The sequence below is a fragment of the Neomonachus schauinslandi genome, chromosome X (genome assembly GCF_002201575.2).
Source record: "Neomonachus schauinslandi chromosome X, ASM220157v2, whole genome shotgun sequence".
Lineage (NCBI taxonomy): Eukaryota > Metazoa > Chordata > Mammalia > Carnivora > Phocidae > Neomonachus > Neomonachus schauinslandi.
Window position 1 is genome coordinate 84,386,060 of NC_058419.1, and position 25,888 is coordinate 84,411,947.

Consider the following 25,888-nt stretch of genomic DNA (forward strand, 5'->3'; position numbering starts at 1 on the left):
TCTGAGTCACCCAGGCGCCCCTATAAAAATCAGTGCCTTTTCTGTTGCCAGGCTCTAGCCCATAAATGTCCCATCTTTACCCCTACTCACCCTCCCATCCAACCCTGCTATGGCCCCGCCCTGTGACCTTAATCTCTCTAAAGCTGGGGGAAAAGAGGGGGGCTGTGTGCAGATGGCTCTTCAACATGGAAAGGAGGATGTCGGCATCTGAAGGCAGGAAAGGTGAGAGCAGCCTTCCACCCCTGCAGACCCTTGGAGCAAGCCTAGGCTCTGCTCTACCCTCTGCCCCTCTGCCCCTCTACTGCCCAACAGGACCCCACCCCCAGAGAGCCACCCGGGGACCAGAACCACATCACCTTGTTTCCATCCCAGCCAGAACCAAACATAGCCTTACTGCCACCTAAACCCTGAAGCTCAGCCTGACTCAGACCCTGCCCCCATGGCCTCCCAGCCACATCCACAGCTTTAGTTCCCAACTGAATCCCAACCCTAATCCTGGCCCCAACCTCCATCCTAGTGTCCACCCCAAGTCCAATTCCAAAGCCAGCCCCAAGCTCAATCCTAACACAAACCTTACCAACCAGAGGGAGAACCCCTGTTAGAGTCGAAACCCCAATGTAGATACAGCCCTTAGTATGAGCTCTAAGTTCATCTAACTTCAACCCCAACATCTAGATATCAATACTGTTAGTGAGTGGTCTCTGACTCTCCAAAAAGAGTGCAGATCAATTTTTAAGGACTAAAGAGAGAGAGAGAGAGAGAGAGAGAATGAACACATTTGATGGTGGCAGTAAGTCATGAAGGCTTGGAGTCAGAGATTGCATATGTTTGAATTCCAATTCAGCCACTTCATCAAATCACCTCCCTTTTTGCATCAATTTCCTTACCTGCAAAATGGGAATAATACTCTGTGCCAGACATTGTTCTGAATGCTGAACTCACTTAATCCTCACGACGACTCTATAATATAGGTACTCTTATCTTTCCATTACCCAGATAAGGAAATTGAAGCTCAGGGAGGGTGCATAATTTTCCCAAGGCTGAACACAGCTACCAAGTGGTCGAGTCAGGATTTCAACTTCAGGCTCCAGGGTAGCAGGGACTGTGGGTCGGCAGTGCTTGGTGTCCTGAGTGGGTGAGGAGCCTAGACACCTCTCCCCATACTGCCCATCCAACACTGGGGATCTTAACCAAGCCAACCTACTGCCCCTCAGAGGCTAGAACGAGGCCACAGGAATTGGGAATGGTTTTAGCTGAAAACCCCAATGCCAAATTCAAATCCCATCCAAACTTAACTTTAACCCTAACCTTGATACTAATTCTAATCCCAACTCACACACTCCACTCCTACCTGTATTTAAATCCAATCCAAAATCCACCACTCGAATTTAACCCTAAATTTGCCTCCAGCTATAAACTTAATCCTACCTCATGCCAATTTAAACTCCCTACCAAGTCTAACAGCAAAACCTACTTTACTTGGAAATGTAATCTCACCCTCCCTTCTCTACAAATTCTCTCTACCCCCAATCAATTACAACACCAACTCTTACCCCCCAACTCTTAACTCAGGCACCCCCCAACTCTCCCTAATTTTACATGCTCTTCTCTCCTTCCCCCAGACACAGGGATGGGATCAGGAAGGAGGCAACCATGATTGCCCCAATACCCCCCCTCCCTCCATGACTCGGTTTCTCCACACAGACACCACCCCAGAGCCCAGCCCAGCCAATGGGGCAGGCCCCGGTCCTGAATGGGGGCTGTGCCCTGGGCCTCCAGCATCCGGGGGCGAAGAAATCAGCGGGGCGGCGGGCCTGGAGACCCCTAAGCGAAGGACTCAGCACAGTAAGCACAAGACAGTGGCAGTGGCCAGTGCTCAGCGGTCACCCCGGGCGCTCTTCTGCCTCACCCTGGCCAACCCCCTGCGACGATCCTGCATCAGCATTGTGGAGTGGAAGCATCCTGGAAGACCAGGGGCAGGGCTCAGGGGTGAGGGTCACCAGGGTACCAAGAGTCAAGGATTAGGTTAGGGCTAGAATGGAGGAAGGCTGAGGTCACTAGGGATCAAGAGTCTAGACCTGGATTAGAGGGTGAGTTGAGAAAGGTGAAGGCACTGAGGGGAGGAGGAGTGTCAAGAGTCAAGGACTAAATCAAAGCAAGAGTTGAGATGGCTAAGGTTTCTAGGGGGTTCAAAGTCAAAGCCTTGGTCAGGGCAGGGGTTGGGAATGTCAGGGTTGGTCGCCTTGGGTCAAGCGTCAGCACTGGATGGGGAGGGCCCCAAGGGAATGTGGGGATGCTGAGACCTACCTGCCTGGGTCCTTGACTGTCCACCTGAGGCCCTTCGACATCCTCATCCTGCTGACCATCTTTGCCAACTGTGTAGCCCTGGGGGTCTACATCCCCTTCCCAGAGGATGACTCCAACACTGCCAACCACAACCTGGTGAGGCTCGCACAGCCCCTCCCCCGCCCGCCCCAAGCCGGATACAGCCCCAGTAGAACCACTCCACAACCCTTCAAGCCCCCCATCCCCGCTCCTCGCTGACTCAGATGACCCTCTCCTATCCAGCCAACCTTAGATCCCGGACTATGCTTCCCTAACCCCGGCCCCCCTCAAGCCCCACCCCCAAATAACTCCCCACTCTCCCGCCCCGCCCCCGGCCTCCGCCCTCAGGAGCAAGTGGAGTATGTATTCCTGGTGATTTTCACTGTGGAGACTGTGCTCAAGATTGTGGCCTATGGGCTGGTGCTCCATCCCAGCGCCTACATCCGCAATGGCTGGAACCTACTCGACTTCATCATCGTTGTGGTCGGGTGCGCGTCTGCAGGGGACACCCCCACCTTAGTTCAACTTCCTACCCCAGGCCCGCTGAATTCGGGGCTCAGGGAAATATCTGCTTCCGACTGCCCCCATTTGGCAGCCAGAATCAGGAATATTAATATACTTTAAACTTATTCGCATTTCCAGTTTCGGGGACCTGTGCTTTTCTGAGAAGGGAGGGGTGGAGGGAGGTCCCCAGGCCCGACCTCGGCCTCCTCATCCCATGCTACCCCATCAGGCTGTTCAGCGTGCTACTGGAGCAGGGCCCTGGTCGGCCGGGGGACACCCTGCACACCGGGGGGAAGCCGGGGGGCTTCGATGTGAAGGCGTTGAGGGCGTTTCGGGTGCTGCGGCCGCTGAGGCTGGTGTCTGGGGTCCCAAGTGAGTGGCACGCCCCGGAGGTCGGAGGTGGGGGAGGGGCGACGGAGGGGGGTTAGGCCGACCTAGCCCCTCTGTCCCCACAGGCCTGCACATAGTGCTCAATTCCATCATGAAGGCGCTGGTACCGCTGCTGCACATCGCACTGCTCGTGCTCTTCGTCATCATCATCTATGCCATCATCGGACTCGAGCTGTTCCTTGGACGCATGCACAAGACATGTTACTTCCTGGGATCTGGTCAGCCATTCCACCCCTCCCGGGACAGGACACCCCCCTCCACTGGTTCCTAGGCCCCACCCTGTTCTCAGAAAAACCCACTCAAATCCACAGGACTCCACCCCCAGGCGCAGGCTCCACCCCCCCAAGATAACAAGCCCCAAAAGGGCTACAGCCGCCCTTTTGCCAATAGCTCCGCCCCATCACAAGACTCCACCCACAGGCCAAGACCCTACCTGGCGCTGGACTCCATCCTCCGGAACTGGTCCCAAGTACTCAGGCCCTTTATCCAGACTCCCGCCCAAGCCTTGCGCCCGCCCTCTTTTCAAGAGACCCTTCCCAATTCACAAGACTCCTCCCCCAGGCTCACGGCTCACGGTTATTTACAAGATTCCACCGCAAGTTTTACAGTTCCACTCCCCAGATACCTGTAGTTAGGACTCAGAATCCTGATCTAGCAGAGTTAGGAGCTTACAGTTGCCCTCGATTGAGAAAAATCTCGAACCCTGAGTTGAACTTCTCAGGTGGGCGGGGCTCCAGGGTAGCAGGGACTGTGGGTCGGCAGGCTGCAGAACACAAAGCTCCAGTCTTCCCACAGACGTGGAAGCGGAGGAGGACCCGTCGCCCTGCGCGTCTTCGGGATCTGGGCGTGTGTGCACCCTGAACCAGACCGAGTGCCGCGGGCGCTGGGCAGGGCCCAACGGAGGCATCACCAACTTCGACAACTTCTTCTTCGCCATGCTGACGGTCTTCCAGTGCGTCACCATGGAAGGCTGGACCGATGTGCTCTACTGGGTGAGGTGGACGACGGGCACAAAGTGCGAGACTGCACCTGCCTTTCCTCCCTGAGCTCAGGCGAGAGCATCTGTGTATCCTGAGAGATGCATGTCCTCTCTCTCCCCAGATGCAGGATGCCATGGGGTATGAGCTGCCCTGGTTATATTTCGTGAGTCTCGTCATCTTTGGGTCCTTCTTCGTCCTCAACCTTGTGCTTGGTGTCCTGAGTGGGTGAGGAGCCTAGACACCTCCCCCCATACTGCCCCTCAGCCCCTGTCCCACTTGTTTTCTTCCTAGCAAACTCCTAGGCATCCTTTCAGAACCCATCTGAAATACCCCTTCATTCGGTCAGTCAACATTGAGCATCTACTGTGTGCAAAACACCATTCTAGGAATGGAATAAAAGACAAAAATCCCTGTCTTCCTGGATGTTACATTCTGGTGGGGAGAGACAGATAATAGCAACATACACAACAGATTGTGTTTACGCACACCCACACACCCCACCCCACCCCCCACGCATATGTGTAGTGGGTTGTTGAAATTTTTTCTTATTTCAAGTAGGCCCCACGCCCAATATGGGGCTTGAACTCACAACCCTGAGATTAAGAGTCCCATGCTCTACCGACTGAGCCGGCCAGGCGCCTCGCATATGTAGTGTTTTATACAGAATATGTGCTATGGAAAGAAAGGAAGCCTAAGGATAGAAATGGGCAAATCTTGCAATTACAGATAGGGACAATCAGGACAGACCTCCTTGAGGTGTCATCTGAGTAGAAATGTGAAAGAGATGAGGGAATGGGCCATGTGGATATCTGAGGAAAGGGTGCTCCAAGCAAAGGGAACCGCCAGTGCGAAGCTAGAATGTGCTTGACATAGTCCAAGAACCGCAAGGAGGCCAGTGGGGCTGGAATGGTGAAGGCAAGGGAGCCAGGGTGCTTCCCCCACCTAGCTCTCCATCTTCTTCCCTCAGGGAGTTCTCCAAGGAGAGGGAGAAGGCCAAAGCACGAGGGGATTTCCAGAAGCTGCGGGAGAAGCAGCAGTTGGAGGAGGACCTGCGAGGCTACCTGGACTGGATCACTCAGGCAGAGGAGCTGGACATCGAAGACCCCTCAGCTGACGGCAACTTTGGTGCTATGGCTGAAGAGGGCCGGGCCGGCCCCCGTAGGCACCCCCAGTCGGGCCCATTCCCTGCCCACAGATGCCTCTCATGTGGGCTACCCTCCTGAGACCCCACCCCAACTGGCCCAGCCCCCAGGTCCAGCCTAGGACACAGAACACCCTTCCCGGACTGTACCCAGAGCAAAGACTCCAAATAACAGCCCCCCCCCACCCCCCCACGGCCTTAACCCAGCCTCAGGCCACGCTCCGCAACTGTCCTTCCTGTCCCGCAGGGCCCCAGCTGGCAGAGCTGACCGCTAGGAGACATGGGCGTCTGCGCTGGTTCAGCCACTCCACCCGCTCCACCAGCAGCCATGGTGGGGGTCCATCCAGATTGGGGAGGGGGCTGGGATGGGTAGACGGAGGAGCAAACCAAGGGGGGAACCCTGGGGTCTTCATGTACTGACCTCTATTCCCACCCTGCCCGCAGCCAGCCTCCCAGCCAGTGACACGGGTTCGATGACAGAGACCCCAGGCGATGAGGATGAAGAGGAGGGGGCTCTGGCCAGCTGTACACGCTGCCTGTGAGGGCCCCCAGCCCTTGACCCCTGGCCGGCCCAGAACCCAGTCCAGACCCCAACCCCCATCCTTACTTTACCCTCTAACCTTGATCCCAGCCCCTGACCTCCAACCCCAGCCACTGACTGCCCTTTAGTCCCTTATGACGCCCACCTTCCATCCTCCTCTTTTCCAGAAACAAGATCATGAAAACCAGGGTCTGGTGAGTTGGGAAAGTTATGGAACTCTTGGGCCCCCTGGCTTTGTGTGAGCCCCACCTCCAAGTCCCCCATGACCACCAGGCCACCTCACCCGAGCCCCCCAGGCCTGGCTTAGGTAGCTGATTTCAGCCAGGGACCTCGCCTTTCCCCCCAGCCGCCGCCTCCGCCGAGCCAACCGGGGCCTTCGGGCGCGCTGCCGGCGGGCTGTGAAGTCCACCGCCTGCTACTGGGCTGTGCTGCTGCTCGTCTTCCTCAACACGCTGACCATCGCCTCAGAGCACCACGGGCAGCCCGTGTGGCTCACCCAGATCCAGGGTGCGCCCCCCACCAGACTGCCAGCCCTCTTCCCCAGCCCCCAATTCCCTCCACCCTAGAAACCCAAATCCAGGATCTCTGGGGTTCCTCAGACCCCCAGACAATGCCTTCCTGCCCTAATAAATGCAGAAACCTTAGCCTGTCCCATCCCACCTTGTAGCTTACACTTCTGGAGCACTTGCTGTGTGCATCAAGCTCTGTTCTCAGCACTTTGCATGTACTGACTCAATTTCTCTTCACCGAAACCTTACGTGAAGCAAGTACTAAGGCATGCGGTACTGAGCACCAAGGTACCGAAGAATTAAATGATTAATCCCAGGACTTGGCTAGTGAGTGGCAAACCCAGGCAGGTGGCTCCAGAGTCCGGAATCTTAACTCCACACTGTCTGGACAGGTTCACCCCTCTGTGTCTCAGTTTCCCCACTACAAAATGGGGCTAGTAATCGTATCCACTTCATGGGGTGGTTGGAAGGATTAAGTGAGTTAAAGTGAAAAGTGCTTCGAACATGGCTTGGTCCACATAAAGCTAACATTTTAGAAGTGTTAGCTTTTAGTGTTATTCATTTTAATCTCAACCCCAACCTGAATACTGAACACATTTCTGACCCCCAAGCCTCAAACCAGCCTCAATCCCAACTAAACCCCAGACTCTAACACTACGTTTGAAGTGGAGTTTTCCTGGACTCATTGAGGCTGACCGAGGCCCCCACCCTGACTCTGCCCCTCACCCCAGTTCCAAGCCCTCCAAAACCTCACCCACTCTGACCTACAAACTCACCCCAATCCCTAACCCTCGCCCTACCACCAGCCTGTGTCTGGCCTGATACCAGCTATCCCAAATCGCCCCATGGCCCCTCCCTACACATCACCGAGGAAATTGGCCAATCCAGTCACCTCTGCCCCTCTCCCCATAGAGTATGCCAACAAGGTGTTGCTCTGTCTTTTTACGGTGGAGATGCTTCTCAAGTTGTACGGTCTGGGCCCCTCTGCCTATGTTTCTTCCTTCTTCAACCGCTTTGACTGCTTCGTGGTCTGTGGAGGCATCCTGGAGACCACCCTGGTGGAGGTGGGCGCCATGCAGCCCCTGGGCATCTCAGTGCTCCGATGTGTGCGCCTCCTCAGGATCTTTAAAGTCACTAGGTGCGTGGGGCAGGGGAGGATTGGGGCCCCAAGCAGAGCCCTGACAGCCCCCTCCCCAGCTCCGGTGACTATCTGCCTCACCACCATTCATTCAGCAAATATCCACTTCGTGCCCACTTCGTGCCAGGCACTCTTCCAGGCCCTAGAGAAACACCAGGAATCAAAGCAGACACAAGCTCCCGCCTCATGGAGATTATTTTGAGAGAGAGAGAGCACGAGTTGGGGGAGAGGGGCAGAGGGAGAAGGAAAGAGAGAAAATCTTAAGCAAGCTCCACGCCCGGCTAGGAGCCTGAAGAGGGGCTCGATCTCACAACCCTGAGATCATGACCTGAGCAGGAATCAAGAGTTGGATGCTTAACCGACTGAGCCACCCAGGCTCCCCTCACCTCGTGGAGATTAAAGTCCATTGGGGAGGGTGTCTACTTCATTTCCATCCCCTTCCTCAACCTCAACTCCAGCTCAAACATTATTCCCAGCCCCATCTCTGAACTCACGTCCATACTCATCCGCAACCATCACACCATCTCCAACCCCAACCTCTAGCCACTCATCATATGCAAGCTCATCTACAGGCTTAACACCCAATCCCAAGGCCAACCCCATCTCCAATCTCATCCCTAACTCGAAGCCAATCCCCATCACTAACCACAACCCCAATTCCCTAACTCCTAACCAGTAGCCTATCTCCAGCTGCAACCCCAGACCCAGACCCAATCTCATCCTTATCCCCTCTTCTATCCCAACCCTCAACCACAGCCTGATCCCCAACTCAGTCATCTAAAACCCCAAATACTCTCTTAACCCCTAACCCCAATCCCAGTCCCAACCTGAAACCCAATTCTAGCTTCATCAACTTCCATATAATCTCTCATTACACCCTCAATGCCCACCCTAACCCCAAACTCAACCTTCTCCTCACATCTTATCTTCACCTCAACCCAACTCCAAAGCTCATTTTGACCCGGCCCACCCCCAGCGCATTGCAAGCTGGAGTCCTGCCCTCGCTTCTGACTCACCACTGGACATGTCAACCCTGCCTCTTCCATCTCTGCTGCAGGCACTGGGCATCTCTGAGCAATTTGGTGGCATCACTGCTCAATTCAATGAAATCCATTGCATCGTTGCTGCTTCTCCTCTTCCTCTTCATCATCATCTTCTCCCTGCTTGGCATGCAGCTATTTGGGGGCAAGTTCAACTTTGACCAGACCCACACCAAGCGGAGCACCTTTGATACCTTCCCCCAGGCCCTCCTCACTGTCTTTCAGGTGGGGTCTGGAGACCATGGGATAGGTGGGTCGGGTGGGGAGGGGGGAACCATGGGGTGGGAGGGTCCAAAGAGCTTCACAGTGAACTCCCACCCCCAGATCCTGACAGGTGAGGACTGGAACGCGGTCATGTATGATGGTATCATGGCCTATGGTGGCCCCTTCTTCCCAGGAATGCTGGTGTGTGTCTATTTTATCATCCTCTTCATCTGCGGCAACTGTATCCTTGGAGCCTTGAGGGGCTGGGTGATGGTAGAACGGGGGGGTAGCTAAGGGGATGTGGGCAGTCCACAGGCAGGCTGCTTCTCTATCCTTTGCAGCCTGAGCTCACCCCAGACATCCTTCTGAACGTGTTTCTCGCCATTGCTGTGGATAACCTGGCCAGCGGAGATGCAGGGACTGCCAAGGACAAGGGCAGGTGATGTCTGACTCTGCCCCCAAGATAGTCTCTCCCTGGGATCCCTGACTGGGTCCCCACACATACATCTCACACCACCAGAGATGCCTCGGTCACCCTGGCAATCCATATCCCCAGATCCAACCTGTCGGTCCTTATTCATTCAACATGCATTCATTGATCACCTACTTTGTGTCAGGCCATGTTCTAGACACTGAGGAGACGACAGGGGTCAAGGTAGACAGAGTCCTCGCCTTCACGAAGATGACATTCTATTTGGGGAAGGCAAGCAAAATACAAACAAATGAATATATAACATAATTAAATATATGTTAATGATATATAATGAAAAAAAGAAAATGGAATAAAAGAATAGAGAGAAATGGAAGTTGCTGTTTTGGTTAGGGTAGTCAAGGAAGGCCTTTACACAGAGGTGACAGTTGAACAGACACCCAAATGAAGTGAGAAAGTGAGCCATGAAAATATCTGGGGGAGGGTGCTTCAGACAAGAGGACAGCAAGTGCAAAGGTCCTGAGGTGCACATTCAGCACATTCAATAAAACACCAAGGAAACCAGTGAGTCTGGAGTGGGGCGAGCAAGGAGGAGAGTGGTATGAGGTGAGCTCAAATGGGGGAATAGGGAGACCCCAATGGGGACATTCTGAGCCATGGTGAGGACTTTGGTTTTTGTTCTGAGTGAGTGGGAGCCATGGGAGAGGTGTGAGCAGAGGAAGAATGTGCCAGACTTAAGATTTAACAGGATCCCTTTGGCTGCTCTGAAAAGAACAGACTGTGGGAATGAGGGCAGAAGCAGGGAGGTTCTATGGGACCTCAGAAAGGTCTGTTCTGATTGCATTGACCCCCTCAGCCTCGCCTATCTGCTGTAATCCTTAGCAATCACTCCCCTTTTCTCTCACAGGGAGAAGAGCACTGAGGGGGCTCTCCCACAGGAAAATGGAGTGTTGGTGAGTTAGAAGCCTGAGCACTAGGTCTACACCTCCCATTACCACCAATACCTGTCCACATGTGTGTGTCTTTAACCCCCATCCTCTGCCTGTGCATCCCTCCATTACTCTGTTCCTTCTGTGCCTCCCCTGGGTCCATCTTATAGTGTATCCCCCAACATCAGTGACCCCCATCTTTCTGTCCCCAGGTGCCTGGTGGGGAGAATGAGGAAGAGGAGGGCAGAAAGAATGAAGGAGCAGGCAAGTGGGCAGGGCCAGGTGGAGGAGGTGTGGGACCTTAGAGACAGCACCCAGACAGAGCTCTTGACCCCTGAGATCTTCCTTTCTGAGGAGAAGCCTTTTCAGAAATCATCTTGAAAGTAATGGGCTTGATCACAAAGGATGAATACCTACCATTTACATCAACATGGATGAAACTGGAGGGTATTATTGTAAGTGAAATAAGTCAGTCAGAGAAAGACAGTTATCATATGGTTTCACTCAAATGTGGAACATAAGAAATAGCACAGAGGACCATAGGGGAAGGGAGGGAAATCTGAATGGGAAGAAATCCAAGAGGGAGACAAACCATGACAGACTCTCGACTCTGGGAAACAAACTGAGGGTGGTGGAAGAGGAGGTGGGTGGGGAGATGGGGTAGTCGAGTGATGGGTATTAAGGAGGGCACATGATGTGATGAGCACTGGGTGTTCTACGCAACTAATGCATCATTGAGCACGACAACAAAAACTAATGATGTACTGTATGTTGGCTAACTGAATTTAAATAAATAAATAAAAGTAATGGGCTTGGTGTGTGGCCAGCAACATTTGGGACGCTGAGATTAAAGAAGAGAAACACTTTCGTTTTACTACAGAACTTCTCAGAGCCTTTATTATAAAATAGTGTGTATTGGACTGCAAGGATGATGATGTTCATTCAACAGACATTTCCTGAGCTTCTACTGTGTCCTGCGCACTGTTCTAAGTGCTGGAGACACAACCGTGAACAAAACAGGCTAAAATCCCTTCTCTGAGGAGCTGACATTCTAGCAGGGAGATGGGAAGAATTTGCCACGTGACAAGCACTATTCTAGGTGCTTTACATAGGTTTTCCAATTAATTGTCTGTCTTTTGGTCTTCTTCTGGTGCCAGGCATGGAGGAAGAAGAGGAGGAGGAGGAGGAAGAGGAGGAGGAGGAAGAGGAGGAAGGAGGTGCAGGTCGTGTGGAACTCCTGCAGGAAGTTGTCCCCAAGGAGAAGGTGGTACCTATCCCTGAGGGCAGTGCCTTCTTCTGTCTCAGCCAAACCAACCCGTGAGTGCTGGGAGTGGGTGGGGGGCCGAGGCAGGAGGGGCTGGGGCAGGTGGAGGGCCAGGGAGCAGCCAAGCCTCTGGCAGGGTGCACGGCCTGATGCAAAAGAGGCTGAGCTGTCTCCCTTGGGCTCTCCCAATCAACTCTGTGCTTCTGGGTTCTGACCACAGCCCATTCCCCACTCCCCAGGCTGAGGAAGGCCTGCCACACCCTCATCCACCACCATATCTTCACCAACCTTATCCTGGTGTTCATCATCCTCAGCAGTGTGTCCCTGGCCGCTGAGGACCCCATCCGAGCCCACTCCTTCCGCAACCACGTGAGCCTTTGGCTGGGGGCTGGGGGAACACTCCCAGGGGTGTCCTAATGGGCACAAGGAGAGGGAGGGAGAAAGAGAGGGAGGGAAGGAGAGGAAGACGGAGGTACAGCAAAACTTACAGAAAGGTATGCGTGCCCGCACACATATACACACATACCCCTAGGACTCCTCTCAGCTATGACTCAGTGGCTTCCCCTATTTCTCACCCCCCAGATTCTGGGGTACTTTGATTATGCTTTCACCTCCATTTTCACCGTGGAGATTCTACTAAAGGTAACGAATAGGCCCCCAGTCATACCCCCAGTTGCCCCAAACCACCCTGCACCCGCCCCCACAGCCCACCTCTCCTGTTTCCATACCCTCCTCCCCTCTCTATCCCCACACCTAGAGTCTAGCCTGATATCCCCCTCCCCTTCCCCCAGATGACAGTGTTTGGGGCCTTCCTGCACCGAGGCTCCTTCTGCCGTAGCTGGTTCAATCTGTTGGATCTGCTGGTGGTCAGCGTGTCCCTCATCTCCTTTGGCATCCAGTGAGTGACCCTCCCCACCCCCTGCCCATTCCATTCCTCCCAGAGCAGAGGCCAAACCTGGGCCAGGGCCTGAGGACTGACTCCTCCACAGCTCCAGCGCCATTTCAGTGGTGAAGATTCTGAGGGTACTCCGAGTACTGAGGCCTCTCCGAGCCATCAACAGGGCCAAGGGACTCAAGGTAACCCAACCCTACCCAAACCCACAGGACCCATACGCTGCCCCATTCCTAGGGCCAGGATCTCCGATCAGACTGGCCTTTTGCACGGATGCATGACCACACAGCCTGGACCCAACATGTAACCACCCATCCCGGACCACTGATCACGTGGCCTGACCCATGTTCCTTACAAGTGACTATAAATTCCTTACCCATGGCCACATTTCTCTGACCCAAGTTCCTGAAATGTGGCCACATATCCCTTCCTGGTAAACATTATTCCACATGGCCCTGACCGCATATCCCTGATCCATGACCAGATATCCCCAGCCCAAGTGCCTGAGCCCCATCTACACCCAGAATCCCTACCCCCTGGCTGCTGTGGCCTGCAGTCTTGTTAACCATATTTGTGGGTGCCTGCAGCATGTGGTGCAGTGTGTGTTCGTGGCTATCCGGACCATCGGGAATATCATGATTGTGACCACGCTCCTGCAATTCATGTTTGCCTGCATTGGTGTGCAGCTTTTCAAGGTGAGAGGAAACACTAGAGGGAGGCCTGGGCACGGGTCAAGGTGGGGAGTAAGGGATGACCCTGCCTGACAAATATCTTCCCTACAGGGGAAATTCTACAGTTGCACTGATGAAGCCAAACACACCCCCCAAGAATGCAAGTGAGTGCCCCAAACCCTGCCCTTCATGGAGCTCGGAACCCCTCCCAAAGGCCAAATAGGCCCCTAGATCTCACCAAGTCCCCTGGAACCCTTAGAGCTTCCTCCCAAAAACTGCAGACACTCCCTCAGTTTTTATCAAGGACCCCCAAACCCCCTGAATTCCCCAAGGCCCCACAACACACCCCCAGAACTTTCCCAAGAGCTGCAGAGGCTCTCAGATCTCACCAAGCCCTAAGAGACCCCCCAGTACCTCCCCAAACCCCTCTCCACATTCTCCAGAGTTACCTACATTCTACTCTGGACCCCCCAGAAATCCCCAAACACTCCCCCCACCCATGGTCACTGCCACGAAGTCCCAGGCTTCCATCTTGAAATTCCTGTAGAAGGTAGTGATTGAAAGCATGGGCTTTGAAGTCAGGCATTCCTGGTTCAAATTCATCTCATGAGACTTGGGTACATTTCTCAGCCTTGCTGAGTCCCATTTTCCTTAACTGAAAAATGGGGATGAAAAGAGTGCAGATCTCACCAGGTTGCTGTGAGGAGTAAATGAGTTACTACTTGGAGCGTGTATTACAATGTAAAGTTTCTACATGTAAAGCTAAGCACAGTGCCTGGCATATACTTAGTGCTGATAAATGTTGATTATTAGTATTACTTTTTCCTGGGAGGTGATGATGATGATAATGGTGGTGATAGCTAACATATATGGTACCAACTATGTGCCAGACACTATTCTCATCGAGTGACTTAATCCTGTAACAAGCCAGGAAATATGTTCTGTTAGTATCCTTATTTCATAGATGGGGAAAACTGAAGCACAGAGAGGTTAAATGCCCAAGGTCACCCAGCCAGTAAATGAGGGGGGTCAGGATTTGAACCCGGCTATCCAGCCTCACCACTATGCCCTGCTGCCTCCATGCTGGAGACCCCAGTCCTCCTTCCCCAGCTTCCCACCCCTGCTCACCCACCCAGCCTATCTGCAACATCCACAGGGGTTCCTTCCTGGTCTACCCTGATGGAGATGTATCACGGCCCCTGGTCCGGGAGCGGCTCTGGGTCAACAGTGATTTCAACTTTGACAATGTCCTCTCAGCCATGATGGCCTTGTTCACTGTCTCCACCTTCGAAGGCTGGCCTGCGTAAGGAACAGGGTCCCAGGGATGGGCAGGGGACAGGGCAGGAGTCTCTAGGCTGGGATCTCCCTGGGGATGGATGGGAAGTATCTTGGGATGTGGTAAAGATCTCTTGAGACTGGATAGGGTTTTTTTGAGGACTGGTAAGCATATCAGAGGACTGGGTGGGGGTCCTCCAGAAGTTGGCTGGGGGTGCTTTGGGGACTGGGTAGGGGGTGTCTCTAGGAAGGCTAGAGGTCTCTGAGGAAGTCTAGAAAGGACTGGGTAGGATTTAGGGGGGGACCAGGTAGAGGTCTGGAGGGGGGCACTGGAGGAGGTCTCAGAGGAGATGGAGCTGGAGATTCAGAGGTTTTCAGAGAGCTGTACAAGTCTTTGGGGTTCTAGTTGAAGATCTTTGGGAAGATGGAGCAAGGAAAGCAAGGAATTCAAGTTGGTGGGACATGATTTAGAGATCTTTGGGGGCTTGTGGGTGAGTTCTGGGGAGCTGCATGGGGATCTCCAGGTGCCTAAAGAAGGGAATTTAGGGGTCCATGGGAACTTAAGGGATTTGGGGGTCTTGGAGGACCGGGGTGGGGATTCTCTAGAGGGTTGTATGAGTATCTCTGGGTCTCCAGAGGGCTGATACAGGAAATTTAAGGGTCTTTGAGGTTAGGTGGGGTCGCTTGGGGTATGCATGGAGGTCCCAGGTGGTTAGATCAGGGGATTTGGGGCCTTTAGGGTGCCAAGCAGGAGATTCTAGAGTGTCTGTTATAAGGTGTCTTGGGACAGGTCTCAGGGGGCTGGGCTATCTCCTCACCTACTCCCACTGGTTCCCCAGTCTATTATACAAGGCCATCGATGCAAACGCAGAGGACAAGGGCCCTATCTATAATTACCACGTGGAGATCTCAGTGTTCTTTATTGTCTACATCATCATCATTGCATTCTTCATGATGAACATCTTTGTGGGCTTTGTCATCATCACCTTCCGTGCCCAGGGCGAGCAGGAGTACCAAAACTGTGAGCTGGACAAGAACCAGGTGACCTCTGACCCCTCACCTTATGACCTCCAGCCCCTCCCCACCACCCCCTTGCCTTGGGATCCCACTGCTCACTCATGCCCTGCACCCATATGCAGCGCCAGTGTGTGGAGTACGCCCTCAAGGCCCAGCCACTCCGCCGCTACATCCCCAAGAACCCACATCAGTATCGTGTGTGGGCCACTGTGAACTCTGCTGCCTTCGAGTACCTCATGTTCCTGCTCATCCTGCTCAACACGGTTGCTCTAGCCATGCAGGTCTGAGCTCCCCACCCTGGCCCCTGCCAGACACCTTACCCTTTTCTGTCCACACAATCCTCTGGGAACCATTAGGAATGCTTTAGGCTGCAAGTAACAAAACCCCCAACTGACAGAGACTTAAGCTATAAAAATATTTGCCACATCTCTTCAAATCTAAGGCCAATAATTGGAAGTTGCATCCTGACTTAAGAGATAGACGAATGTGGGGAAAATGGCAGATGACCATCGTAAGTTGCCATTGATTGTGAAATGCACCCCAATTTCAGAGATTCCAAATGTGAAAAGATGTGCATATTGGAGTCAACAAAATATGGTAGCTACCTCATATAACAAGAAGTGTAGAGGTAGACTGTTTAATCATTGTTCATCAGGTATCCAGGCTCTTTCTCCTCCACCATTCTTAACAAGCTGGCTTTCATTCTCATGATTGTTGCTTCATGGTCACAAAATGACTGCCACAGCTCCAGGCATCAAAACCACATTCAAGGCAGGAAAAAGGAGGGAAGGTTGCACCAGGGAGCGCTCCTCATTTAAGCCCTTTATTGGAGAGCAAAAATAGTTTTCACGGAAGCTGACTTCTGTTTCTGTCTCATTAGTCAGAAGTAGCTGCAAGGAAAGCTAGGAAATCGAGAGCTGGGCTTTCCAATATCCATGTTGGGATACAGACAGTGTGAGGGGTTTGGCCAACGCACAGTGCTACCACGTCTCCAGACTCACCTCAGTCCAAGCCAGAAAATATTTGGTTGTAGGTGGAAAGGTCTCTGACTCAGGCTCTGTCCTCACACCTGGTTTTCTCTCCCAGCACTATGAACAGACTGCTCCCTTTAACTACGCCATGGACATCCTCAACATGGTCTTCACTGGCCTCTTCACTGTTGAGATGGTGCTCAAAATCATCGCCTTCAAACCTAAGGTGCCCCCCTAGCCCTAGACTCACCTGCACTGGGTGAATTCCTTGGGGGTGGAGCTCCTTGCAGAGCTCTCAGGGGGCAGCTACCAAGGGCTCATGAGACCAGGGAGTGAGAGGGATCCAGATGCAGGCCCATCATGTGGTCCAAGCTGGGTCCTGCCTCTACAATATCCCCTACCACTGGCCCCCTATGCTAGCTTGCTAGCTCTGAGAAGACAAGGCTCTACTTTTTTCCTGCCTACAGCATTACTTTACCGATGCCTGGAACACATTTGATGCTCTTATTGTGGTGGGCAGTGTAGTGGACATTGCCGTCACTGAAGTCAACGTAAGGACTGGCCTCTCCACAAACCCAACCTTCCCCCACCTCAACCCCAGGGTTTTCTTTCATATGAGTAGGTGCCTCTCACTTACCTCCACCCTACTCCTGAAGACTCAGTGATCCTCACTCTAGCTCCGTATCTCCCGAGTCCCTGTCGGGTTTAGCCAAAGTCCCCCTCCACCAGCTCCCTTATTCCATTTGCAACCTATCCTCTGGTTCTGCCATCTCCTAAAATGACTCTCCTGTTATTTCTGTTATTTCCTTCATTGCTTCTATATCCCCTCCATTGGCTCCATCATCTCCACCAACTCCTGCTTTGGCTCCATCGTCTCTTCTGACTACTTCATTGGCTCCATTTCCTCCAACGACTCCACTGTCTCCGACACTGGATCTTTCACGGCTCTGTCATCACCACTGACTCCACCATTGGCTCCATCATCTCCTCCATTGGGTACTACATGGCTCTATCACCTTCATTGACAATGGTGCTGGTTCCATGTCTCCGTCACTGGCTTCTCCATTGGCTCCTCCACCGGTTCTCTAATCTCCATCATCTCCATGAAACCACTGATTCCATCATTTCCTCCATTGGCTCCACTGGCTCTCTGCCATCATTTCCTGTACTGTCTCATTTCTCTTCCACCCTCATTGCCAACTTTTCCCACAACCATCTTGATCCACTACCATATAACCTTCTCCATCATCCCTTGAATAATGACTCTACCATCATCCCCTATATCTGCTACCTCATTTCTCCCTTTGTTCTTGCTCCCTTCGGGCCTGTGATCTCATCCTCTCCTCTGTCACCTCTGTCTTGGCCATATCTCCCTTCAGAATGGTGGTCACCTTGGCGAGGTAGCCCCCACCTCACAACAGGGACTCTATGCTTCTTTCCACACCCACCCTCCCTTCCTTTCTTCCTGAGAGTCCTTAGAAAGGTTACCTGACCATCCTGGGGCCTGAGTCCTCAGGGATTTGGGGGCTGGGAGGGCCTAGGCATGAGACAGGGAGATGGCTGGGGCAAATGTAGACTGATCATACCTACCACACCCCCAACCTCAGAGCTCTGAGGACAGTTCCCGCATTTCCATCACTTTCTTTCGCCTCTTCCGAGTCATGCGGCTAGTCAAGCTTCTCAGTAAAGGTGAAGGAATCCGCACATTGCTCTGGACATTCATCAAGTCCTTCCAGGTAACGCCCCCATCCCTTTGACCACCCCTCACCCCCATCTCACACCTCTCAGCCTGTCCCTTTACCACCCCAAGAACTACATCTCCCAGTGTGCCATACCCATCTGCAATTTACCATTTCTGGTTTTCTCTGTTTTTCTAGGCTCCTAATTCCCAACATGCCTTGGCCTCACTGACCGTATTCTATTGTATTTAATACCGTGTCCACATTTGGGAGACACTGGTAGTCACGGGCACTTTGGGGATGGGCCACATCTCTCTGCAGGCCCAGGCTTGAGGGAGCAGTGTCCCTCAAGGGCTTATAGTTTCTGGGGCTTACAGTTCTCTGGGGCTTATAGTTCTCTGCTTGGACCTGAATATCTATCCTCCTCTCCACCCCCATAGGCCTTGCCCTATGTGGCTCTTCTCATCGCAATGATATTCTTCATTTACGCAGTCATTGGGATGCAGGCAAGTGGGGACCCTAGGGAGCATCCCTCAGGCACTCCTCTGCTGAGGGGCGTTGGATAGGAATTCACCTACAGTGGGGGTGGTAGGTTGAAAGACAAGCTGGATGACACTGAGTCAGTCCACACGTCTGTGAAATGGGATCAGCAGTGCCTGCAGGTCAGGGTTGTGAGGATCTTTTGAGTATTAGAAATTGTGAAATGGGTGACAACCTGTGGGGGCAACGTATGGGTTTGCCCCTCTGACACATGCCCTGTGCACCCACAGATGTTTGGCAAGGTGGCTCTTCAGGATGGCACACAGATCAACCGAAACAACAACTTCCAGACCTTTCCACAGGCTGTGCTGCTTTTGTTCAGGTGACATCTACACCCCCTCCACTGTCATCTTGGTCCCCAGCATGCCCTTGGGTCCCCACACACCCTGTCTGGGCCCCAGAATGCCTGAGCTGTAGAAATAATGCCTGAGACCTTTTATGGCTCTGATCTGAAGGGTCTTGTGTAATAATCTAGCCTCAGCCATCCTTTTTCTAGCTGGCAGGTATATCCTCTTCTTAAGCCTCAGTGCCCTATCAGTAACATGGGGACTGAAATGGGGATACCCGATGAACATGACTGTCATCATCATGGCCACACCAGCTTTTAAAATATTGAAATGCTTTATGGAATCTATCTGTGCCAGATGTAACCCCTGGCAAGAAGTGGATCATCTTCTCACCCCTCCAGCCCCCACAATGCCACTTGCCATGTCTTCATAGCCTCCTCTCCAGGATGGCCTCCTTGTGTGACCCCCAGGTGTGCCACTGGTGAGGCATGGCAGGAGATAATGCTTGCCAGCCTTCCCGGGAATCGGTGTGACCCTGAGTCTGACGTCAGCCCTGGCGAGGAGTTTACCTGTGGTAGCAATTTTGCCATCGCCTATTTTATCAGCTTCTTCATGCTCTGTGCCTTCCTGGTGAGGACGGTTTCCCCACAACCACCACCACTGCCATGGGGGCTGGCCCTGAGGGGTCTGGGGACAAGGTGGGGAGCCCAGATCTTCAGAGCGGGTGAAAGGGTTGGTCTGATAAGATCAACCCAGGGAGGGGGGGGGGGCGCCTGGGTGGCTCAGTCGTTAAGCATCTGCCTTCGGCTCGGGTCGTGATCCCAGGGTCCTGGGATCGAGCCCCGCATCGGGCTCCCTGCTCAGCGGGAAGCCTGCTTCTCCCTCTGCCTGCTGCTCTCCCTGCTTGTGTTCCTTCTCTCGCTGTGTCTCTCTCTGTCAAATAAATAAATAAAATCTTAAAAAAAAAAAAAAAAGGATCAACCCAGGGACTCGTGACCCAGTAACCATAAGTTTACCTCAGTGTCCCACCAACCCCCCACGCCTGGCTCTGCCCTTCAGCTAACCCCCACTGTTCACTGGCCCACAGATCATAAATCTCTTTGTGGCTGTCATCATGGATAACTTTGATTATCTAACCAGAGATTGGTCCATCCTGGGCCCCCATCACCTCGATGAATTCAAGAGGATCTGGTCTGAATATGACCCTGGAGCCAAGTATAGCCTATAACCACAGAACTGGGATTGCACTGCCCCACTCAGTCCCCCAGCCCCAGAACCTCTGACCTGTACCTCCCATTACCCAATAGATGCCTCAAGGTTCCCACTGCCTCTGTTCTCTGCCTTCCCCAACTGCCCTCGGATTCTTCCCTGGCAGGCTCTGGGTTGTTGCAGGGTGGGGGGAGGTAGAGATGAGCTGGTGGAGTCTTCAGAAAGGGATAGAGGTATCTCCAATCCAGCGGTGCCTCCCACCCACCCCCACCTGTGTCAGGGGCCGCATCAAGCACCTGGATGTGGTTGCCCTGCTGAGACGTATCCAGCCCCCCTTGGGATTTGGGAAGCTGTGCCCACACCGAGTGGCCTGCAAGGTCTGTGCCCCTGCCCACCTCCCACCTCCCACCTCTGAGAGGGCTGTCCACCACATGGCAGGGGTGGGCAGGGACCCTGTCTTGGGTGGGGAGGGTGTGCTTGGTTTTATCTTCAAAGGTTTCTGCCCCTGGGCATCCAATGTCTTCATCCCTGGCATTTGCTCAAAGTGGGTTCCATGTCCCTGGTGTGTGTAGAGACTTGTGGCGATGAACATGCCCCTCAACTCAGATGGGACAGTGACATTCAATGCCACACTCTTTGCCCTGGTTCGGACATCCTTGAAGATCAAGACAGAAGGTGCATGGGAGGGATGGGGAAGGGGCAGGAGCAGGAGGGCCACTGGGGAGGATGCAGGGATCAATCTCATTGAGTGATGGGCCTGGCTCCTGGCTCTGAACCTCAAAATGAGTGACTTTGGTTTCTCCAGGCCTGTTTTACCACCTGTTCAATGGGGGTGGTGTGTGACTGCGGTAGAAGCTTGTGAAGCCCCTTCCAACAGGGAAGGAGTGGCTGTGAAGGGCTCCTCCTATTGGCTCATGCCCCACATCCTCTCCTGATGCAGGGAACCTGGAACAAGCCAATCAGGAGCTGCGGATTGTCATCAAAAAGATCTGGAAGCGGATGAAGCAGAAGCTGCTAGATGAGGTCATCCCCCCTGCTGACGGTGAGCTAGCTCCACCCCAATTCCTTGAGCCCGTCCAAATGTCAAATGATTGCTCACCATCACAAAACTAGCACTGGATGGGGGGGGGGGCGGCGAAGGAGAGTCTATGCTGTGGGTAGGGGGAACAGAGGACCCCTATGTGACCTTGCCTCTTCTCCCTTGCCCCCAGAGGAAGAGGTCACCGTGGGCAAATTCTACGCCACATTTCTGATCCAGGACTATTTCCGCAAATTCAGGCGGAGGAAAGAAAAGGGGCTTCTAGGGAGCGAGGCCCCCTCAAGTACCTCCTCTGCCCTTCAGGTCTTCAGAGAGGGGCCTGGGTGGGCAGGGGTATGCAGGAGCACTGGGGCTGAGGCTGACTGCCCTCTGGATCTCATGGAACCCATGTCACAGACGAGGAAACAGAGGTCCCAGGACTCACAGAGGGTCAGGGATGGCTGAGGGACCCTTTACCACACCCCACACTCCTGCATGGGGAGCAGGCTCATGAACGGGGGGGTTTGGACCCTGAGCTGCCTTGCTTCCCTATTTTTCTACCCCCACAGGCTGGTCTGAGGAGCCTACAGGACTTGGGTCCTGAGATCAGGCAGGCCCTCACTTGCGACACAGATGAGGAGGAGGAGGAAGAGGGGCAGGAGGGAGAGGAGGAGGAAGATGAGAAGAACCCAGAAACGTACAAAGTGAGGGCAAGTTTTCACTCCCCTAAGGAATTTGATTGTAAAAAAGACTGCTTTAATTCCTTATGTAACTTTGACACTGCCTTTGGGAAAGAGGCCCCCAGAGAAGCTCCCCTACAACAGGCAAACGTTTATTTGATACCTACCATCCACTGTTGGAGGGTGAGACCCAGATTCAGCCCCTAGGGAGGTCACTGGAAATAAACTTCAAGTGACTTGTGTCACTGACCAAGTGACTTAGATGTAACATGAATGGCAACATTCAGCCCTGTGACTTCCACAGGCCCCAATAGGCTCCCAGCCCCCATCTCGCCGGAGCTCCGTGATTTCTGTGTCTCTGCCTGTTGGGGACAGACCTCCAGACTCACTCTCCCTTGGGCCCAGTGATGACGATGGGGGGACTCCCAATTCCAGACAGCCCAGTGGACCCCAGGCTGGATCCCATGGCCACAGGTATGATCAGGGGTCTGGTGGGATATTGTAAGGGAAGGCAGGGTCTAGCCGCTACATGGGGGAAATTCAGGGGCAAGGGGGCCTTTGAATGGAAATTTGGGAAGGATGGAAGGGACCCAAGGGCTCAGATGGGAACAGAGGGTAAGAAGGGATTCATATGAGAAAGGCAATGCAAAGGCTTAATACAAAAAGCACATAACACGGAACTAAATGAGTTTCAGTTCAAATCCTGGCTCTGCCATTTGCTAGGTGACCTTGGGCTAGTCACTCAGTTTCCATGGTCCTCAATTTTGTCACCTGTAAAAGGGGGATGATAACAGCACTTCCCTCATAGGGATAATGAAAGAAGGAAGTGAAGTCACACCTAACGTTTACAGCCTCCTCCTCACCTCCCCCCAATATACCCCCAGTTTCTGTGTTGATGGTGTCTCTTCAACAGGCCAACTTTGATTTTTTTGAAATGCTGAGTCCTTCCCATGAGAAACATCTACTAAAAGAAAGCCCATGTTCATTTTAAAATGATGACAGGTTGGGGCGCCTGGGTGGCTCAGTCAGTTAAGCATCCGACTCTTGATTTCAGTTCAGATCATGATCTCAGGGTCATGAGATGCAGCCCTGAGTCGGGCTCTGCACTCAGCGCAGAGTCTGCTTGGGATTCTCTCTCTCATTCTCCCCCTGCTCCTCCCCCAGTCTCTCTCTCAAATAAATAAATATAGAAATAAATAAAATATTAAAAAATGATGACAGGTTAATTTTATATTATGTGAGTTTTCCCAATTGAAAAAAAAAACCCCAAAAGCCCAGTGTTTCTGTAGGGGATGGGGCATGGAACAAGAAGGAACCAGGAGCACAGGGCCACATATTAGGGGGACCTGTGGGGGTATCTGGTCTAACTTGCTTCACTTTCCCCAGGAGAAGCTCTGGGGGTTTCATTTTCACCATTCCAGAAGAAGGAAGTTCTCAGCCCAAGGGAACCGAAGAGCAGGAGAATCAGGATGAGGAAGAGGAAGTCCCCACCAAGGACTCTGGCCATGACATGTAGGATGACCCCATGAGCCACGTGCAGGAGGGCAGGACTAATGGGACCCCATCACCCATGCCCAGGCCTGAGCTCAACCCCAGCCCTCTCTCCCGCACAGCCTCTCCTACCTAGACGAGCGGGCAGGGACTCCCCCGCGCCCCATCCTTTTGCCACCCCACAGACCCCAGAGATACCTGGATGGGCACAGCGTACCACGCCGCCGTCTGCTGCCCCCCACACCTGCCGGTAAGAGTGGGCATGGATCCTGGGGCCCCCCCAAGAGCAAGCAAGGCAGAGGGCTGGGGTGCCATTGACATTCTTCTTTGCCCTCCCATGCCTCCCCCCCGCCCCCCAGGTCGGAAGCCTTCCTTCACTATCCAGTGTCTGCGGCGCCAGGGCAGTTGTGAAGATTTACCCATCCCAGGCACCTACCATCGTGGGCGCAACTCAGGGCCCAGCAGGGCGCAGGTGAGGTGGGGAATGGGGTGCTGAGGTCTGGAGCGGTGGAGTTAGCCTAGGCTGAATTTATCAAACATACCACATGTCTTCTGAAGAATGGGGCATGTATGAATTCACAAAAGCAAAAAAAGGGGGGGGGGCAACCCTCTCGGGTCCCCTCCCTCTTTGGGAGCTCAATAAACTTTGCTTTGCTGCCCACCCCCCCCAAAAAAAATGAATTCATAAAAGCCTCACTGTACCTGTGAGATAGGTACTGCTGTTAGTCCCAATTTACAGATGAGGAAACTGAGGCCCAGAGAGGCTTACCCAAGATCATACAGCCAGTAAGTGGCAGAGCTCAGATTTAAAGCTAGGTCTTCTATGCTCTTGAATAAACTCAAGTCTGATATATAGGCATTCAGTTTGATTCCAGTTGTGTTTGGAGGGTAGGCGGTGGTAAGAGGTAGGCACAGGGGTGAGTCCTAGATCCTCATATCCCACCCATCAGTCCTGATCCCCCTGATGTTTATTCTGGTCCAGGGTTCCTGGGCAACCCCTCCTCAACGGGGTCGGCTCCTCTATGCCCCACTGTTATTGGTGGAGGAGGGTGCGGCGGGGGAGGGATACCTCGGCAAATCCAGTGGTCGGCTGCGCACCTTCACCTGTCTGCACGTGCCTGGAACCCACTCAGACTCCAGCCATGGCAAGAGGGGCAGTGCTGACAGCCTGGTGGAAGCTGTGAGTCTAGAAGGGACATGGGCAAGAGGGTTGGGGGAGAAGGGGAAGAAGTGGGAGCTTGGGAAGGAGGGAAAAGCCCCCCCCAACCCTCCGGTCTCTGCATTGTGCATGTGATTATCTATCCCTTTGCTCTGCGACTTCTGCTCAGCATGATGTGTGTGCACCAGTGTCCCCAGTGACTTCCCTGCACTCCTTCACGGATGATGCATCATCTATGTACACTGAGCCCTCTGTGCCCACTGCTTTGATTCCATGCTGTGCCCTCTCCAACTCTGATGCCATCTGTACCCCCAGGTGCTCATCTCCGAGGGCCTGGGCCTCTTCGCCCGAGACCCACGCTTTGTGGCCCTGGCCAAGCAGGAGATTGCAGATGCGTGTCGCCTGACACTGGACGAGATGGACAGTGCCGCCAGTGACCTGCTGGCACAAGGGACCAGCTCCCTGTATAGTGATGAGGAATCGATCCTCTCTCGCTTCGATGAGGAGGACCTGGGAGACGAAATGGCCTGTGTCCATGCCCTCTGAATTCCCACCCCTCCTCCAATGCTCAATAAACCTCCTGCTCTCCCTTCCCCAGGGGGAGACAGGCATGGACCACAGCCCTGGATTTCAGTGTCTTTGTCCTGGGGGCCTGGGGCTGCCCAGCGCCCCCCAGGCATCCATCCCCTGCTTCAGCCCTGAGCCACTGCCCACACACGAATATTTCCAGAAACCAGGACAGCCAGGCCTGATTATTCAGCGTCAGGGAAGGAGGGAGGAGGAGGAGGAAGAGACAGCAGCCAAAAAAAGCTGGAGACAGAGTGGAGGTGGTGGGGGAGGGGGAGGGGACCGGACAGAGATGGAGGAAGGAGGAGGAGAGAGGATGTGTGGGGGCTTGGGTGAGGAGTGGGGGGAAAGTCAGAGATTCCACAAGGGGTCAGTCAGGTCAGCCTGAGGAAGGACAGATGGGATGGAAAGGATAAGAATACTCAAGAGTAGAGTCCTGCCAATAGAAAGGCCCGGAGGTTGGATTTAGCCTGGTATATAATATGTCAGGCAGAGGGGTCCTCTGACAGCATCAGGAATTTCCGGGAAACTAAATTGGGATTACCCTGTCTCCCGCTTACCTTCTGCCTAAGAGAAAGAAAATCTAAGTCCATTGACAGAAGACATGGGTGACAGCAAAGGACGAGGCCCTCAGCCTGTGGGAACCCACTCAGGGCCCACCTGGTTTTCCTGAGACCACCTAAGAGTACCCCACTCTCCTCCCGCACAGAACCCACAGCTCCTTTCTGCTTCTTGCCCTGCCTGTAGTCATCGCCCAGCCTTTGGGGTCTCATTAACTAAGTGAAGGTTTACTGGGCATTTGCTTTGTGCCAAGCACTGTTCTGGGCTTCCCTCAGACCAAACTGAGTGGGCTCAGACATGCCACAGGACTTGTCCAAGGTGGCAGTCAGCCCCACTCCAAAAGAATTGGCAGCAGTGCTGGGAAAGGTCCCAGATGGGGCCACTGCTGGGGAGGTTCTGACCTAGGGTTTCATCCCAGCTCCCAGAGCAAGAATTTCTCATTTTTATAATTTGTGTCAATCCAGCCAGGACTGAAA

The 25,888-nt window shown here is 53.5% G+C and overlaps 1 protein-coding gene across 3 annotated transcripts; it reads left to right on the forward strand.

Moving 5' to 3' along the window:
- The first annotated feature begins 197 nt into the window (after window positions 1–197).
- On the forward strand, window positions 198–24,830 carry CACNA1F (calcium voltage-gated channel subunit alpha1 F). 3 transcript variants are annotated; one of them, XM_021678798.1, is made up of 48 exons: window positions 198–272; window positions 1,861–1,865; window positions 2,337–2,442; window positions 2,674–2,813; window positions 3,059–3,201; window positions 3,285–3,437; window positions 4,015–4,211; window positions 4,321–4,424; window positions 5,167–5,357; window positions 5,588–5,671; window positions 5,785–5,878; window positions 6,049–6,075; window positions 6,228–6,388; window positions 7,303–7,528; window positions 8,586–8,793; window positions 8,893–9,013; window positions 9,130–9,211; window positions 10,110–10,155; window positions 10,344–10,395; window positions 11,289–11,448; window positions 11,635–11,764; window positions 11,978–12,037; window positions 12,187–12,293; window positions 12,385–12,472; window positions 12,875–12,982; window positions 13,070–13,122; window positions 14,115–14,261; window positions 15,073–15,274; window positions 15,373–15,531; window positions 16,337–16,447; window positions 16,689–16,772; window positions 17,601–17,621; window positions 17,829–17,957; window positions 18,341–18,406; window positions 18,671–18,762; window positions 19,198–19,357; window positions 19,815–19,942; window positions 20,217–20,313; window positions 20,509–20,611; window positions 20,877–20,978; window positions 21,148–21,278; window positions 21,524–21,658; window positions 21,939–22,108; window positions 23,021–23,146; window positions 23,248–23,375; window positions 23,485–23,597; window positions 24,108–24,305; window positions 24,600–24,830. In XM_021678798.1, the coding sequence occupies exons 1-48, from the start codon at window positions 198–200 to the stop codon at window positions 24,828–24,830; spliced, it is 5,754 nt and encodes a 1,917-aa protein (XP_021534473.1). The 3 variants fall into 3 exon arrangements, with proteins under 3 accessions (XP_021534473.1, XP_021534458.1, XP_021534466.1); XM_021678783.1 differs by having other exon boundaries at window positions 198–222; window positions 1,705–1,957; XM_021678791.1 differs by having other exon boundaries at window positions 198–222; window positions 1,705–1,957; window positions 5,167–5,324.
- The last annotated feature ends 1,058 nt before the right edge of the window (window positions 24,831–25,888 follow it).